The 18,914-nt window shown below is 45.5% G+C and overlaps 2 protein-coding genes across 2 annotated transcripts in view; both read right to left on the reverse strand.

Moving 5' to 3' along the window:
• Window positions 1-18,914, reverse strand: part of LOC106551353 (uncharacterized) — a 49,025-nt gene that overhangs the window by 6,064 nt on the left and 24,047 nt on the right. Inside the window, exon 7 of the mRNA XM_087711598.1 lies at window positions 12,303-12,892. Within this exon, the coding sequence (XP_087567724.1) occupies window positions 12,303-12,892 (590 nt within the window). The remainder of the gene's footprint in view (window positions 1-12,302; window positions 12,893-18,914) is intronic.
• LOC148047325 (uncharacterized) lies at window positions 14,776-16,688 on the reverse strand. Its single transcript, XM_087711575.1, has 3 exons — window positions 16,165-16,688; window positions 15,861-15,975; window positions 14,776-15,321 (listed from the first exon to the last, which is right to left on the reverse strand). The coding sequence occupies exons 1-3, from the start codon at window positions 16,558-16,560 to the stop codon at window positions 15,227-15,229; spliced, it is 606 nt and encodes a 201-aa protein (XP_087567701.1). The 5' UTR covers window positions 16,561-16,688; the 3' UTR covers window positions 14,776-15,226.

Here is an 18,914-nt window from a genome sequence, read left to right on the forward strand (position 1 = left end):
AGGCAGACTCATCAGGCAAAAATTTAGTTCTTCCAAAAGTCCATTTCTCTTGGCAATATTAAACACCTGAAAGATACTTCAGGGCACTTCCTCCACAAAACTGTGGGATCGTCCAGTGCGATCCCACAGAGTTGGCCTCCTCAGGGTGCCGTCGGCCAGACAGTGTCGACTGGTGACCCCTAGGGGGAGAGCCTTCTCTGTGGGAGCGCCTTCCCTCTGGAATGGGCTGCCCCCCGGAGCTTCGTATAATCCCCGACCTCTGGTCCTTCCGACACGCCCTAAAAAGTTGGCTTTTCCAGCAAGCCAGCCTGGCCTGAACAAAACAAATCAAAGTATTGATTATTGTTAATTTGAATTTGAATTCTTTTAAAAAAATGTGTCATTGTTAATTTTAATTGGGTTTGGGGATATCCTATTTAATTTCTTTTTAACTTTTGTAGTATGTGTTTCTTTTAATGTTATACGCTGCCCTGAGTCCTTGGGAGAAGGGCGGCATATAAATCAAATAAACCTCAAACCTCAACCTCAAAACATTGAGTAGATTCCTGCTGATCTCTCACCTTCAGAATTCCAGAAGAATGGATCTTCTCCTTCCGGCCAGGAGACAAACTCTGGTTTGGGTGGTTCTTGGAGAAAGCAAGAGGGAATAATTACTTCTAACTAGTAAATATTTTCCCCTTTATCTGAACGCAGAACCCAGATGCTCCCTTACCCAGAGAGGCCACACTCCGAGCATTCTCCAGCATGACTTCCCCATGGAGGGCCCTCTGGTTGGAATCTAGAAGATCCCACTCTTCTTTGGTGAAATACACAGCCACGTCCTCAAAAGAGACAGGACTCTGAAAGAAGAGAAACACACACACACACACACACACACACACACACACACACACACACACACTATTTATAGACAAATCAGGAAGGATTTCCAGGAAATAACCAGTGGGCATTTTCTGCATGGTGCAACAGGAGAGAATGGAGAGAATCCACTACTTATCAGCAACCGATTGTATAACAATTTCAATGCCACTTAATGAAAGTAACCGTACTATTCTTCTCGAACAATGGGTAAGTGGGCTTTGCAAGCGCCACAATTCAGGGCCTCCAGTCCTCGCTCAGAGAAGTAAAAATGTTGAGGAGCTCCTGTCTGCTTTTTAGTCAATAGTCTGGGGCATTGGTGGATTGCCAATTTTTTTACTACTGGTTCGCTTGTGGACACGCATGCATGATGCATGCACAGAAGTGTCCAGGCAGGTGGGAGCCTCCTGCCACCGCTACTATCGGTTCGCCTAATCCAGGCCAAACTGGGAGCAACCCACCTTTGGTCTGAGGAATTTCCTGAGAGCTGCACGCTACCCAATATCAAACAATGTCATTGAACAGCTGGGAAATCGCATCCAGGATTTAACAAGCTGCCGTCAATACTGTAATATTACATTTATACTTTGACTTTCCTTCAGGAGCTCAAGGCAACATCTGTTCCATTCCTTTCCTACCCTATGAGGTAGAGCAGTCCATGAAAAAAACGACTGACACAAAGGAATTTATTTCTTTTTTTTTTTTTCAGCAAAACCTGCCCCGGAGAAAACGATTGGTTCAGTTAATTGATTTGCTCAACAACTGGAACATTTGCTTAACAGCCATTGCAATAAAAAGGCAAGCAGTATTTTGGTTGTAAGTCGAGGATTATCTGTATGATTCTCCCCAGGAACCTCTTCGGAGTGCACCTGTTAGTATTTTCTATCTTATTTTAGCAACATTTCAAGGTACTAATTATGACCTTTAAAGCGCTCCATGGCTTAGGCCCAGGGTATCTGTGAGACCACCTACTGCCATCGGTAGCCTCCCATCGTCCAGTGCGATCCCACAGAGTTGGCCTCCTCAGGGTGCTGTCGGCCAGACAGTGTTGGCTAGTGACCCCCAGGGGGAGAGCCTCCTCTGTGGGAGTGCCTTCCCTCTGGAATGAGCTGCCCCGGGAGCTTCGTATAATCCCCAACCTCTGGTCCTTCCGACGCGCCCTAAAAAGCTGGCTTTTCCAGCAAGCCAGCCTGGCCTGAACAAAACAAAATAAATTATTGATTACTGTTAATTTTAATTTAATTCTTTAAAAAGTCTTTGTCAATTTTAATTGGGTTTGGGATATTCTATTTAATTTTTTTTAAACTTTTGTATTATGTGTTTCTTTTAATGTTGTACGCCACCCTGAGTCCTTGGGAGAAGGGCAGCATATAAATCGAATAAACCAAATCAAAACCAAACCAACCAACATTTCAAGGCACATCGCCAGAAGGACTTGACAGAAAAAAGCAGGTTCAAAGGAGGGCAGCACAGGTGATTCAAGAATTACAGGATACACTTTAGGGCAGGGGTATTAAACTCGATCAAGTCATGGGCCAGATCGTGACATGATGTTTTTTGCCTTTGTGGAGGTGGCCTGCGTGGGCCGTATGCGGCTGATGGGCTGCCAGTTTGACAGGCCTCGAGAAATGGCTGAAGGTACTTGGGATGACAGAAAGAAGAACGAGGGGAAACAGAGTATCAGGATGGATACCTCTTAAGGATGGTTTTGCTGGTTATCTTGCACGATACAATAGGACAGATTGTTGATCTTGGGAGGGGTTCCCAACTCCATATTTCTAAGCTAATTTGAATCCTATGAGGTAGGCTCAATTGAGTCTGATCCTTTCAGTACCTGAGCTGGAGTTTCGGTTGTTTTTTCTGCTCCACCGCAAAAACAAGACGTTTCATTGAACATCAGGGAACCGGTTCTTCCCCCTGTGAGGGAGAAAATGTGGGGGAAAATAGACCTTTAAAGCAAGAATACATTCTAGGAAAAGGTGGAGCATCACCTTACTCATGTAGAGTTATTACATAAGGTGGAAGAAGTATCTCCCCGGCATTGCCATGAAACGAAAAATAAAAGCTGGGATTTTTCTTCAGAGGAAGTGTTCCTTTTTACCTGGTAAGATCTCTCCACTTTGAGTCTCCTGAAAGTTCCCACCCAAAACCAGCTCTCCTGGGGGACTGGAGAATTCATTGCTTGTTGTCACCTCCACAAAGGATTCCTCTCCCTGCAACTGTCGACAAAAGTAAAAAGCCAATGTGAGGGGGGACGGAGAACTCACTCGCCATCTGCAATTCTTAAGCCCACCAAGACCAGAAGGGAAAAAGGAGAAGACGCATTTCCTCCTAAGGCCCAGGAAGGTGTTGTCCATTTGATATTGTTTTCCCTCAAATGTGGTTGAATATTAGTAGAATATTAATGAATATTCTGTAGTGAATATTAGTAGAATATTAGCAAATATTTGGATTGCTAGTTAGGCTGTTGGTTTGAGCTCCAAGCTTGGCAAATTGGTTGCAAACTTTTTGTCACTATTTGAGGAGACATCGTCAGTGTGGTTTGAATTGTGCTCGTCGAACACAATTCAAAACTCCGACGATGTCTCCTCAAATGGTGACAAAATGTATTGCGACCAAAGTGCCAAGCTCAGAACTCAAACCAACAGCCTAATTGTTTTCCCTTGTGGCTACCTTTCAATCCAACATGTAGATCTCACCTGAGGCACTTCCTGCTGCTTCTCTTCTGCCTGGCTCAGGAGGAAGCCTTCTGCCAGGGCCACCGCCTGGGAACTGGTCTCGGCTCCACACTCCCGCACCCAGCTCTGTATCTCTGCAGGCAGGACAGCCAGGAACTGCTCCAGGAGCACCAGGTCCAGCATCTGAGCCTTCGTGTTCCTTTCGGGCTTCAGCCATTGGTGGCAAAGCCGGTGGAGTTTGCTGCAAAGCTCTCGTGGCCCCTGGGCCTCCCGGTACCCAAAGTCCCTGAAGCGCTGGACATCCCAAGTAAGGGCACCTTCTTCTTCCAGGATCTTCGCCTTGGTCCCTCCCCAGAATCCCCTGGGGTTTCCTGCGAGGATGCCGTGGAAGTTGTCTGCAACTTCAGTTGTGCTCATTTTCCGATGCCGACACTCCTCGGACGCACCTGCAAAAGGGAGCCAAAAATTCCCCGGGTCCCTAAAGCTATTTGGATTCATTGGAGCAGAGCAGCATGGATGAGCCCAGGCAACAGGGAGGAGAGCCTGACAAAACACAGGTGCTTCCTAATTCTAAGGTGGAACACAAGTCCGACTCCAAGGCAGAGAGGGAGGACGCTTCCCTATGTCTTGGGTGGGCAGCAACTTTCCCCCCTCACTTGGAGAGCATCTCCCTCACTCCAAGGGCAGTCGTTGAGCCAAGCCCGTTTTTCAGAACGAGCTGGGGTTGTGGGGGAGAATCCCCAGCTGGGTCAGCCAGCCTAGCAGAAGAAACTTCTTGGCTTCAAAAGAAAAAAAAACAAGAAAATCCAGTTGCCTCCTGAAAAAAAAACCCACCTTTCGGACAACCACAACCTGGGTGACTGAGAATCTCTGCAGACTTTCAGCTATACAATTTGGGATGAAGACCCTTGGTGGGAGGAGGAATGGATTTCCAGAGGGGGTGGGAATTGAAGACTACAGAAACCATTTGCACTGCTCAGGTGACCCAAGTGCTTCAAGGACCCCCCCAAAAGGATGCCGATGACCAGCTGTCTGCAAAGAATATCAATCCTTCCATTGCCCAGTGCCCACTATCCTATCAGAGCTGAAGAAGCTTCTTGGATGAGAAGCGAAAGGAAGAAAAACCAGGAAGTCCAGTTTCCACTGGGAGGGGGGGTGGGGAGTGGAGCATCTTTGGACCAGTCTGGGTCTTGCGCACAGGCACCGCACTGCAATACCCCGGATGACCGCTGGAGCTAAAGAAACCGCCGGGAATCCAAACAACCGCCTGTAAATCCCAACTTAACCGGATCCGCAGCGCCCTCTGGTGGGCGGGCAGAGCAGCGCAGCCCCGATCCGTGCCCTTCTGCAACGCAGCGCCCCCGGGCCTTCCTACCGCGGGGGCCTGCGCGCTTCTTGCGGAGCCGGTGCAGCACTTTTGCGGGCGGCTTCTTCTCGCCCGGCTTCCCTCCCCGGGCGATGTCAAAGCGCTCTGCCCAGCTGTTAGGGGCGAGGGTTTGCGCGCTCTGCAACCCACCCTGCCAGAGGGTGCAAACGCCGATGCCGCCCCTGCCTAGACTTCCCCACACAGGAGTGGGAGGGGATCCTTCGCGGGCCACGTGACCCTTTCCTAGGATTGCAGGCGGGGATTGCAGCCCATCGCTTTTAACTCTTTCCCCCCCACAAATAGGGACGGGGGGGTGGGGAATGCCCGCTTCGGTAATCGTACCTGTGACTGGCTCTGCAATTGTCCTGGAGCCCACATGCTGGGAGATGCAGCTGGGATCGTGCCCTTAGGAGCATCTGGGCTGGGGGCGTCTTTTCGAGCTCTCCCCGACCACCAGCACGCCCTTCTCCTCAATGCCACTTCCTTCCAAATGCTGGGCGAATCAAGAGGGGGTTTCTTTTTGCTAGAGGGGTTGAGGTGCCAAGGGAACGGGAGGCTGCCTGGGAAAATATCGAAAAATGAAGGGGGGGGGCGGACTTTTTAAAGGCTCCGGAGTAAGCAGCTCTCGCTTACGCTTTGTAAAACCTTAGTAGTTAGACCACACCTGGAACACTGCAACCAGTTTGGGTCATCACCTTTATTCTATTTATTTATTCATTTAGTTTGTCAAACATGTACGAGATAAGTACACAATGTACTTATAATTGTACAAGTGGAAGTATAAATATGGACATGAGCACAGGAAACGGGTACAAATGAATGGGGACAGTAGGATAGGGTCAGTAGGCTTGTTGGTGTGCTTATGCACGGCCCCTTTACGGACCTCTTAGGAACGGGGTGAGGTCCACGCTAGACAGTTTAAGGTTAACGTTTGAGGATGTAACAACAGAGTCCGGTAGAGCATTCCAGGCGTTGACCACTCTGTTGCTGAAGTCGTATTTTCTGCAATCGCGTTTGGAGCGGTTGACCTTGAGTTTGTATCGATTGTTTGCCCGTATATTATTGCGGTTGAAGCTGAAGAAGTTGTTGACAGGTAGGACAATTTTGTGTACTACGCTTAGGTCAGATCTCAATCGGCGTAGTTCTAGGTTGTCCAAGCCCAAAATTTCAAGCCTGGTGGCATAAGGGATTCTATTGTGAGCAAAAAAAGAAGTTGAGGGAAAAGTGCAAAGAAGAGCAGCTAAGATGATTGGAGGCCTGGAGACTAAAACATACAATGGACGGTTGCAGGAACTGGGCCTGGCCAGTCTAGAGAAAAGAAGGACCAAGGGGGGACATGAAAGCAGCAGTCCACTATTTGAGGAGCTGCAACAAAAAAGAGAGGGGTCAACTCATTTTCTAAAACACCAAAAGGCAGGACAAGAAACAATGGATTGAAAGTCTGTAAAGATTCTCAGTCGTCCAGGTCGTGGTTGTCCAAAGGTGCTTTTTCAGGAGGCAACTGGACTTTGTTTCTTCTTTTGAAGACCTTTCGCTTCTCATCCAAGAAGCTTCTTCAGCTCTGACAGGATAGGGGGGAATGGAAGGATGAAATTCCTTGCAGACAGCTGGCCATTTGCATCCTTTTAGAGGGTCGTTGAAGCACTTGGAGGTTTATCTCTGTCCTTAGGGTCAACTGACTGGTGCTCCTGGTAGTGTAGTGCTCTAGTAGAGTAGTTCTCCAGACTACAAGAACCAGAAGCACCACTCAAGTGGCCCTGAGGACATAGATAAACCTCCAAGTGCTTCAAAGACTCTCTAAAAGGTTGCAAATGACCAGCTGTCCGCAAGGAATATAAATCCTTTCATACCCCACTGTCTTGTCAAGAGCTGAAGAAGCTTCTTGGATGAGAAGTGGAAGGTCTTCAAAAGAAGAAACAAGAAAGTCCAGTTGCCTCCTGAAAAAAGCACCTTGGGGACAATGGATGGAAACTAATCCATTGTCCCAATTATCTCAGGCGCTGGCACAAAGAAAAGGGAGTCAAGCTATTCTCCAAAGAACCTGAGGGTAGGACAAGAAGAAATGGGTGGAAACTAATCAAGGAGAGAAGCAAACTAGAACTAAGGAGGAATTTCCTGACACTTAGAACAATCAGTGGAGAAACTTGAAGTTGTGAATTCTCCAACACTGGAAGTTTTATAGAAGAGATTAGATAACCATTTATCTGAAGTGGTGTAGGGTTTCCTACCTAAGCAGGGGGTTGGACTAGAAGACCTCCAAGGTCCCTTCCAACCCTGTTATTCTATTCTATTTTATTCTATTCTAATCAAGGAGGGAGGCAACCTGGAATTAAGGAGAAACTTCCTAGCAAGTGAGGACAATGAACCGGTGGAACAGCTTGCCACCAGAAGTTGTGGGAGCTCCATCACTGGAGGATTTTAAGAAGAGACTGGACAGTCGTGTGTCTGAAATGGTGTAAGATCTCCTTCTTGAGCAGGGGGATGGACTAGAAGACTTCCAATTCCCCTTCCAGATCTATTTTGATTCCAATTCCCCTGTATTGTGCCTCTATTTCTGCAGCTGTTGGCAAGTTACCCAGTGCATGCACCGGCTCCTTCTGAAAGCGGGGCTGCCCATTCTCCTGGACTTTTTTTTTGTCTGCAAACCCTGCTGGCTCTGCCAGGGCTCTCCAGCGCCTCCTCTGCTGTCTGTTGGAAGTGCCAGCAGGAGAGGGAAGACGCGGAGAGACCGTTATCCGGGCTGCAAAAAAAAAACAACCAGGCGAGATCTAAGTGGTGGCAAACGATGCCCAACCATTGATGCTTTCCTCTCCCTCTGGATATTTGCCACCCGGGAATAGTGTGAGGGGAAGAGCAGCAGAAATAGGCTGCCGTCATCCCTGATGCTGGATGAAAGTGGCAAAAAGACATCCTGCTTTATTAAAAGGCAAGCTTGGTTGCCAGGGAACCAACAGCCATGTCTTAGCGGCCACAGAAGCGGCGTTCGGGATCTTCCCCATTTAGTTGAGATTTGGGCTTTCCTGTTGGTCTCCCATCCACAGGACTTTGCCCCCACCCCCACCCCCACCCCCAGGTCTGGTGACCTCTGAAGTACAAAAGACAAGGGTTGGTATTTGGGGACAACAAACTTAACAATTTAAAACAGTGTTTCTCATTAACCTCATTAATCCTGGGTTGCGTGGATTCCCAGTTCCTGGAATTCCCTAGCCAGCATGCCATAGTAGTGCCTGTCTGCAGGACTACCTCCCTTTGGTCCCTTCCCTCCCCCCCAAATGACCCATGCCATCCTGGAGTTCCAAGAGCAGCCAGGCATTTCCACCGCTAAGACGTGCGCTTGTGTGACATGATGCTTTAACAACTCCTGCATTGCTTAGCAATGGAAATTCCAATTTTGGGAACCAATTTATTCCCTTGTGTATTTAGGAGGAGACTTATTCACCTGCAGAGAGCAATCAAGATGATTACAGGCTAAAACATACGATAAACGGTTGCAGGAACTGGGTATGTCTACTTTAATGAAAAGAAGGACCAGGGGAGACATGAGAGCAGTCCTCCAATATTTGAGGGGCTGCCAGAGAGAGGAAGGGGTCAAGCTATTTTCCAAAGCCCCTGAAGGCCACACAAGGAATAATGGATGGAAATTGAGCAAGGAGAGATTCAGCCTAGAAATAAGGAGACATTTTCTGACTGAGAGCAATCAACCAAGGGAACAGAAGTTGCCGTCAGAAGTTGTGGGAGCTTCATCACTGGGAGCTTTCAAGAAGAGATTGGATGGATTTGTAAGCATTTTGGATAAAAATATGGTGGATTATTCAAACATTCTTAAAAAGAGGATAAAGTTCACCCCTCAGTTGTTCTTGTTAGGTATAATCACAGACTGTACAGCTATAGAGACTAATTTGATTCTGAACTTAATAACGGCAGCAAGATTGTTGGTGGCGCAGTACTGGAAGAAGGAAGAATTGCCTACTATTCAAGAATGGATGTTAAAAGTAACGAACTTTGCAGAGATGGCCAAAATCTCAGCATACTTGAAGGACCATTCAGATGAGAAATACAAGTTGGAATGGAGAAGATGGATTGACTACATTCAAAACAAATATCGGACTAAGAAATTTCAGTTAGCTTATGAATGAATGAACAAGGAATGTTATAATTTACTTAAGGCTAGCTTAATAAAAGGGGAGTTAAAGTACAACAGAAGGTAGGATGCTAAAGTTAGTTAGTCTATGTTAGTGTATGATTGTTAAACGTTTATACCCTGTATTTTGCTCTGGGAAGTTGGAGTGGGGGAGAGTTGGAGGGGGGGGTTGGGTTGGAGGGAGGGAAGGGGAAATATTTGTAAAATTTATTAAAACTCTTTAATAAAAAAAAGAAGAGATTGGACTGCCATTTGTCAGAAGTGGTATAGCGGGAAACACTTGGGTTGGGGGGGGGGGTTGGACTGGATGATCTACAAGGTCCCTTCTAATCTGTTAATTCTGATGGTCCCAAAGATGCTTTTTTTTTTTTTAAGAAAAAGGCAACTTTTCAAGGTAGATACCTTTTTCATTTCTGAACACAAGAAGCTTCTGGGAGGAGAAGTGAAACGTCTTCAAAGAAAAATCAGAAAGTCCCGTTGCCTCTTGAAAAAGCACCTTTAGGGACATTTATGCTAGAGGTTTTCAAACTTTTTCAAATGGCATTTCATTATTTAATTCCAGGATTTCTTAATCAAGAGGCAGAGCGATGAGTCTCCCAGATCATAAACAGGCTGTAAGGAGAGTGTCTTAAAATAAGCCCATATGCCCTCCCCATCAGTGGTGGGTTTCAAAAAAATTTTGAACCTACTTTGTGGGTGTGGCCTCCTTTGTGGGAGTGGCTTGCTGGCCATGTGACCTGGTGGGAGTGGCTTGCTGGCCATGTCTTTTCTTTCTCTCTTTCCTTCCTTTTGTCTCTCTGTCCCTTTTTCCTTTTTTTCTTTCATCTCCCTCTCTTTTTCTTTCTTTTTATTTCTTTCTCTCTTTCTCTTTCTCTGTGTGAGTCTGTGTGTGTGTGTGTGTGTGTGTGTGTGTGTGTCAGTGGTGGGTTTCAAAAAAATTTGGAACCTCTTCTGTAGGTGTGGCCTGCTTTCCGGGTCCACTGGTGGAACCTCTTCTAACTGGTTCAGTAGATTTGACGAACCGGTTCTACCGAACTGGTGCGAACTGGTAGGAACCCACCTCTGCTCCCCATCCTTTCTACTCTACCTTAGAAAATGTCCTAGGGCTGCCTTAAGTGTCCTTTTTTGGGTTGTTTTGTCTCTCACTGAATCCCATCAAGGGTCAGGCCTGCAATTATATTCCTTTTAGAATTTTGGCCTGCCACACTTTCTCTTATTTCATTATGCTGTTTCATTAGTATAGTTGATGGGAGGGGGGAATAGACAGGAGTAGGATTGTGGAATGTATTGTTATCATTCTTTACTAGAAGACCAAGGTCATCTTTTGTCTCTGCACTTTTACACCTGACCGGAAGCAGCTGGGTGGAGACGCCAGCGTGGAAGAAGAAGATTGGACCATGTGATGGATTGTGGGTGTGGGGACAAGATCATGAACTTTTAACTGGGTGAGATTCTGATGTAATTTCGAGAATTGGGATTAACAAAGATGTGCTAAGATGTCTGCTTTATCAAATTGGAACTTTAAGGATCGTTTTGCCTTGGACTCTGCTTTAATTCTACATGATATTTGGAATGCTGAGATTAAGTTTGTGGCAGACAGTTTGAAGTTACTATTAAAGTCATACTAATTTCTATGGTTACTTTTAGGATAAAAATGACCTCGTCTGATTTTGCATTACCTGAAAATTTGTTCTCCAATCCCTCTGAATATTTGGTTGAATTAACACTGAAATTATTAAACAAAAGCCCAGTTCCACATTGTAACATCCCATTTATTACCTTCCTCCAGTTCGGTGAAGAGTAACCTTTGAGTATGTTCCAAGTAAAAGTTTTGAGTCATTACGCGTCCACTTAATTGTCATGCCATTCCAACCACACTAAATTAAATTACTACTCAGAATGTCACTGGCTACTCTGTCAAGTGCTTTGCAGAAACCAAGTTATATTACATCTAAAGCAGTCTCGCAGTCTGTTAAAGAAGTTCCCCAATCCAAAAACGAGGGAAACATTTGTTTCTGATAATTCTGTGCTAGAAAACCTCTAATAACCTCATTTTTCAGAGTGGTCACAGATCAATCTTTTACCATCGTTTTACAATCTTCAAAGCACCAATGGGAAGATCTGTAGTTTTTAATCCCTCGGATATGCTGTTAGTTTTGTTCTCATACCAAGTTTTGTTTCCTCCACACACTTAAATCACTATGGGCATTTTCTATATCGTCCAACTCTGGATGTGGGTGGACAATTTCAATTCAGCCAAGTTGCAGTTTCTCCCTGCACAGCTTTAATTGCACAGTTGTTGGGTTGTTGTTTTTTTAAACAACTCTGCCAGAAATCACTTCATGGTTCTCGATTTTTGCTCTTTACTTTTCCCAGACATATTAAGACGGGTTTGATTTCAGCTCCTGGAATCCTCTCCTTCCCTCTTTGGAACGGAGGAAAAATATTCTGGTCCCCTTAGTGGGGGATGGGGAAATGGGTGTGGAGCCTTCTTGGAACTGTTGAAAGGACTGTGTTGTAGACTGGAGATAGATTGTGTCAATTTTTCATCCCTCTCCATTCTGCAACACAGTCCTTTCAACAGTTCCAAGAAGGCTCCACACCCATTTGCACTACTCAGGTGACCCTGAGGACAGAGATAAACCTCCAGGTGGCCTCAAGGACTCTAAAAGAATGAAAATGGCCAACTGTCTGCAAGGAGTATAAATCCTTCCATTCCCCACCATCCAGTCAGAGCTGAAGAAGCTTCTTGGATGAGAAGTGAAACATCTTCCAAAAAAAAAACAACAACACTCCAGCCCTCTTGAAAAAGCACCTTGGAGACAATCGTGATCTAGATGGTTGAGAATTTCTGTAGACACACAGGAAGAGGATGGTGTCAACATTGTCGTCACGTGACATATTGCAACTTTTCCCCCATTCGCTAAAATGGGGGTGGGCATGGCCACTGCATGACGCATCCAGCCTGCGGGTTGTGAGTTTGACATCCCTGCCCTACACAGAATGTCAAATTTAGTTGATCCCGCCCATTTTTTTGTAATTCGGCTTTACCGCACCCCAATTATCGGTCTTCACCAGAAAAAAAGTTACTGGGGTTATCTGCGAGGTTGATAGATGTATTGTAAAAAGATTATTTTGACTGATGGGTTTTCCAAACTCCATGCATTCAAGCCACTTCTTCTCCTTTATAGACCCTTTTATGGGAAAGAAAGGAACGGCAGACTGGAATTTTTTTTATCACCACTTGATGCATATATACGGCGTCTCTCTTTTATGCCTCTTTTTATGAAGTGTAAAGGAGCTGCTCTGACTAAAGCACTTTCCGCACTCCGTGCATTTGTACGGTTTCTCCCCTGTGTGGATCCTCTTGTGTGACGTCAGAGCCCCATTTTCACTGAAGCTCTTCCCGCATTCCGTGCATTTGTACGGTTTTTCTCCTGTGTGGATCCTTTTGTGAGATGTCAGGTGCGTACTGGTATTGAAGCTCTTCCCGCACTCCACACATTTGTAGGGTTTCTCCCCAGTGTGGATTCTCCTGTGTGCAGCGAAGCTACTGCTCTGACTGAAGCTCTTCCCGCATTCTATGCACTCATAAGGTTTTTCCCCCGTGTGGATTCTTTTGTGTGCGATGAGATGACTGCTTTCACTGAATCGCTTGCTGCACTCCGGGCACTCATACGGTTTCTCTCCAGTGTGGATCCTTTTATGCGCTGAGAAGCTACTGCTCCGACTGAAGCTCTTCCCGCAGTCCAGGCATGTATACGGCTTCTCCCCTGTATGGATTCTTTTGTGGGAAGTGAGATTGCTACTCTTACTGAAGATCTTCCCACATTCCAAGCATTTATATGGCTTGCCTCCTGTGGTTGTTCGTTTCCGTGGAGTACGGGGAAAAGTCGTCCGAGTTCCTTCGGGAAAAAAAGAACAAGCATACCAGTGAAATAAAGGAGTGAGAATTTGCTGATGAGAAAAGAACAGAACTTAAAGGCAAAGGGAGAACATATAAAAGTCGATACAGGCATGCTTCCTTTTATTGCACTTTGAAGATACTGTGGTTTTTTTTAACAAATTGGAGGCTTGCCGCAACCCTGTGTTGAGCGAGTCATTTTTCTATCAGCACTTGCTCTCTTTGTGTCCCTGTGTCACGTCTCTGTACTTCATGCAATATTTCAAACTTTTTCATTATTATTCGTCTGGTTCTCCTTTTTAGCAATAAGATATTTTTAATGAAGGCATGTACTGAGTGGTGCGGTGGCCTAGAGGTGGAGCTCTGGCCTCACAATCAGGAAGCTGTGAGTTCAATCCTAGGTAGAGTCTGATATTTCTCTCTCTGGGCGCAGTGAGAATATATCTTCCGCAAAACTCCACATGGGTGACAAGAAAGGCATCCGGCCAGTAAACAGCTCCATTCAGTTGCCCCGACTCCACCCCACAAGGGATAAATTGAGGGCTATAGTGTTCATAACATAAAAGCGTAAGTTTTATGAGCACTGGGAAACAAAAACAAATTCCTGTGACTTGTTTAATTGTGATACTCGCTTTACTGTGGTAGTTGGAGCTGAACCAACCAGTATCTCTGAGGTATGCTTGCATTTTCTATTCCAATATCTAATCTCTGTTCTGTAATAGGTATCACAGATCAGAGAAAACTTTCTGTACCACATTAGACACATTCCTTGTCTTAATTCTCTTTAACAGATGTTTAAAAGACTAGAGTTTTTAATACACTTACAATTTATGAAGAGCAAATTTTGAAGGAAAATTTAGGAAAGTGAGATAACAGATAGAATAAAACTCTTTAGAGGTTTGTTATTTTGAAAGAAAATAGACAACACGTGAAACTTTTCATTCTTCCTTCTCCTTATATAATTGGGAGACTAACCATAATTTGGGCTCCTGCTTTCTGTTTGTATCATCCAATCCCTTAAATTCATAGCATCAACTCTGAAGTTGGACTGACTGAGGCCATCTTTGGGGCTTCAGCATTGCCACAATGGAGCTGAGGGATGGGGAGGGGGGAATAGCTGGGGTTTTGTAGCCAAAACAAAATACTTTCTCCTGGGAACCAAGGACATTCCCACAGGTGGCTGAAGAAAGGAGGAGTGAAGTTACCAAGCAACTGGACGACATCTTGATTGGACCACGTGACCGATTGTTTGGAGAAGGGCTGAAACTTTTAATTAGGTAAAAACCGCAGGAACTTTTAGAGTCGGTTTTGAACAGTCGGTGCCAATAAAACTGTTCTTTAAGGAATCTACCTGACTCAGAGTTCTGTTTGCTATAGTATATTACTTGTAACCCTGACACATAGTGCAATAGCAATAGCAATAGCAATAGCAATAACAGTTAGACTTATATACCGCTTCATAGGGCTTTCAGTCCTGTCTAAGCGGTTTACAGAGTCAGCATATTGCCCCACAGTCTGGGTCCTCATTTCACCCACTTCGGAAGGATGGAAGGCTGAGTCAACCTTGAGCCGGTGAGATTTGAGCCGCTGAACTGCAGATAACAGTCAGCTGAAGTGGCCTGCAGTACTGCACCCTAACCACTGCGCCACCTCAGCTCTATATGTGTCTATATGTGAATGTGTTCTTGCACATGGGCTCTTACCCAGCGAGGCCACATTCCTGGAGTTTTCCAGCATGACTTCTCCATGAAGAGCCTTTTGGTGAGGATCCAGATGAGCCCATTCCTCCTCAGAGAAATCCACAGCCACCTCCTCGAAGGACACGAGACCCTGAAACAGGAAACCTATACTCCCAATTAACAGAAAAAGGTCTGTTTGTTCACAAACCCTGAAAAATGGACCTTTGAAATGAATTAAACAAGGCAACATTTTTGTAAGAATAATTAACAGCAGACTTATTATCAACTTGATTGTTTCCCGTGGGAATTTCAAGACCATATGATGACAGTAACCTCCATTTTCTTCTAGATCCACTGACAGATGGGTTCTGGACACTCCACCCGTCACTGGTTCATGTCCTTCCTGGTGTTTGCAGGCAGGGAACGGGGAGGTCCTTCCTGTCAGCGCTATGCACCAGTCCCCAAGGTCAATACAACACCCACATGATCTCTCTGGCTGCCGTCAACAGGCGCACAAAACACAACCCACTTTCCGCTTCTCCCTGGTTTCCTGGGGAATGTGTTCTTGGTCGGAGCCACTGGTGGGCTGGAAGTTAAGAATTAAGCTGCTACCTGAGCTGGCGATCCAGCTATTCTCTCAGCGCCAGCAGAAAAAGGAGACGCCCCTACAAAGACCAGCGACATCATTCTGTTCCCTACGAGGGAGACAAAAATGGCAGAAGCAAAACTAGTAAAATGTGGGGAGATACCGACCCAAGAGGACCCACCAAAGAAGAGAGAACTAGAGACTCTCTGGGAAACTTTAGGTGGCTTGGAAGGAATCCCTCTTGTCAACCGTGAAGCTGGCGTGACTGAAGCCATTTTGAAGCTTCAGTGTTGCCACAGTGGTGCTGAAGTATAGGGAGGGGGGAACAGAAACAGCTGGGGTTTTGTAGCCAAAACAAAATACTTTCTCCTGGGAACCAAGGACACTCCCACAGGTGGCTAGAGAGGGGACGAGTGAAGTTACCAGGCAATTGGATGGCACCTTGATTGGACCACGTGACTGATTGTTTGGGAAAGGGGGAAAAAAAACATGTTTAATTAGGTGGAAACCATGGGAACATCCAGAATTGATTTTTACCAGACTGTACCAATATGATATATCCAATAAAACTATTATTTGAGGAATCTACTTGCCTCAGAGTTCTGTTTGCTATGGGTGTATTACTTGGATCCCGACACCCTCCCTTACCTCGAGAGGTATCCCAATTTTCATCTTTCTGGGAGGTGGATGTGGGAAGCAGCTCCTGAATGGGATTGGACAGATCTTTCCTTCTCATGGGATGTTCTGCGATCATCTCCAGAATCTGTAACTCCGGGCAGAAAAATGGGGAGGAATGAAGGGAACAACGCACAAAGAAAGAGCATTTCCCTCTCTGCCCACAACCTTCCAATCTTTAAGCCCAAGAAACTATAGTTGGTAAACATTTAAGAATTCAAACATTGTTTATCTTTCCTAATATCCCTTCAGAAGTCTTAGAATAAGATTCTCTCACCTGCAGTTCTCCCTGCTTCTTCTGCTCCTCCGCCTGGCTCAGGAGGAAGCCTTCGGCCAGGGCCACCGCCTGGGAGCTGGTCTCTGCCCCACACTCCCGCACCCAGCTCTCCATCTCTGGGGGCAGGATAGCCAGGAGCTGCTCCAGAAGTACCAGATCCAACATCTGGGCCTTGGTGCGTCTTTCTGGCTGCAGCCACCGACGACAAAGACGATGGAGATGGCTGCAAAGTTCTCGTGGTCCTTTGGCTTCCTGGTAGTGGACATTCCTGAAGCTCCAGCGCTGGATCTCTGAAGTGATGGCTTCGTCCTTCGGGGTCTTCTGCCCGGTTCGTGCCCAGGTTCCCCAACGGCTCCTTTTTCCAGCTTTCTCAGCTGCTCGGTGTTTTGACTCCATTTCTTTTTTGTTCTTCAACACAAGTCCAAGTGGGGGCCAGGAGATCTTGTGGATCCATATAATTTTTTTCAATCATAAAGGAGGATTCATGAGGAGGTCCTGGATAAGTCTCACCAAGCTTTTGAGCCTTCTCTTGAGAGTCCTTTTGATCGTCAGGCGGGATGACTCCAGCTTAGATATACAAGGAGGAAGAAAAAAGAACACAGGCCAAAATATTTATGTTCCTTGGATCGCTGAGAAAATATCAGACAGTCCTCCTTATCACGCTGCCCCGTACTTGGCAGATTGTTATCTTATTGTCTCACCCCTTGTATTCTTTCAACCTGAATAATTCTAATCTCCTCCCCAGACACATTTAACTAACCAATCCCCCTGCACTCACACCTGCTAACTTTCCCTTTGTAGAGAGGAATAGTGGTAGATACAGAGGTGGTATTCAGCCAGTTTGGACTGGTTTGCCCGAACCAGTAAAGGAAATCAGACGTGGCACGCGTCCCCCCAAACCAGTTCTATGCCGTCCTATTTAGGCATGTTTTTGAGGCCAGGTACTTGCGTGGAAAATGCACGTGTGAGCAAAGCGCATGCACAGAAGGCCGGCTGGATGCATGGAACGGGTGCGTGTTCCCACGAAATGAGAAAGCGTGTGTGCAGCAAACTGGTGGTAAAAATAATGTGAAACCCACCGCTGAGCAGATACATCCGGGTATCACACACCTTGGGCACAAATTAAATTAAATTGCAATTACACTTTCACATAAAATACATGGTTTCAACTTCACCTTCAAAACAAGTTATATAGAGAATTGCACATCAGAACAACTAGACAACTGGACACAAGGTCAGTTTTTCCCCCTCATGCCATCACTCTGCTAAACAACTAATTCCCACAACACTGTCAAACTATTTGCTAAGACTGTATTACTATTCTTCTTCTCATCCTTCCTATTACCTATGTCCTTTCTACTTAATGGCTATAACCTTGTTGCTTATATCTTTACGATTGTAATTGTTTTAGTTTAAGGTTTAAGGTTTATTATTTATAGGCCGCCCTTTTCCCTGAGGGGACTCAGGGCGGCTTACAATTTATAGGGAGGGGAATACAAAACAATAAGACATAAACAATACATAAATTAAAATAGAACACAACATTCATTCATCATTCGGGTGGGGACGGATTACAATCTTTATCCCCAGGCCTGACGGGATAGCCAGATCTTGAGGGCTGTGCAAAAGGTGTGGATGGTGGTGAGGGTACGAATCTCCACGGGGAGATCGTTCCAAAGGGTCAGAGCTACTACTGAAAAGGCTCTCCTCCGCGTAGTTGCCAGTCGACACTGACTGGCGGATGGAACTCGGAGGAGGCCTAATCTGTGTGATCTAATAGGTCGTAGGGAGGTAATTGGCAGGAGGCGGTCTCTCAAGTATGATTGATGATACTAAGTTTCTTAGTATGATTTTGCTTATTTAGTATCCTATGACTATCTTTAAATGTCGTATCTTATGATTCATGATGAATGTATTTATGATGACTATGATCATGATTTATCACATATTTTTTATATACACTGAGAGCTTATGCACCAAAGACAAATTCCTTTTGTGTCCAATCACACTTGGCCAATAAAGAATTCTATTCTATAAAAGTCTGTAGAGATTCTCCGTCATCCAGGTCATGGTTGTCCCAAAGATGTGGTGGTTTTTTCTGGAGGCAACCGGACTTTCTTGTTTCTTGTTTTGAAGACCTTTCGCTTCTCATCCAAGAAGCTTCTTCAACTCCAACGGGATAGTGGGGAATAGAAGGATTTATTTATCTATTTATCAGAGCGGAAGAAGCTTCTTGGCTGAGAAGCGAAATGTCTTCAAAAGAAAAAAACAACAAGAAAGTCCTGAAAAAGCACCTTTGGGACATATATTTTCACATTTCTCCAATAACACCCTCTACCCAGTGGTGAAATTCAATTTTTTTTTTACTACCAGTTCTGTGGGCGTGGCCTGGTGGACATGGCAGGAGAAGGATACTGCAAGATCTCCATTCCCTCCCCACTCCTGGGGGAAGGATATTGTCAACTCTCCATTCCCACCCTACTCAGGGGCCAGCCAGAGGTGGCATTTGCCGGTTCTCCGAACTACACAAAATTTCCTCTACCGGTTCTCCAAAACTTGTCAGAATCTGCTGAATTTCACCCTTGTCTCTACCCATTTTGCACCAGTGTCCCACCATCTCTTCCTTTCTCTTCTTTTTCCTCTTCCTTTTTTTCTTGGATACTGATCGCTAGAGCAAGCTGTAACATTTTCTTCTGGGTGTTCCTGGTTCTTTTTTCTGCTTTTATTTGATTTAACTATATAAATAGAAA

Source organism: Thamnophis sirtalis, unplaced genomic scaffold (assembly GCF_051295495.1).
Source record: "Thamnophis sirtalis isolate CommonGarterSnake01/CBP01778 unplaced genomic scaffold, rThaSir2_p1.2 scaffold_3, whole genome shotgun sequence".
Lineage (NCBI taxonomy): Eukaryota > Metazoa > Chordata > Lepidosauria > Squamata > Natricidae > Thamnophis > Thamnophis sirtalis.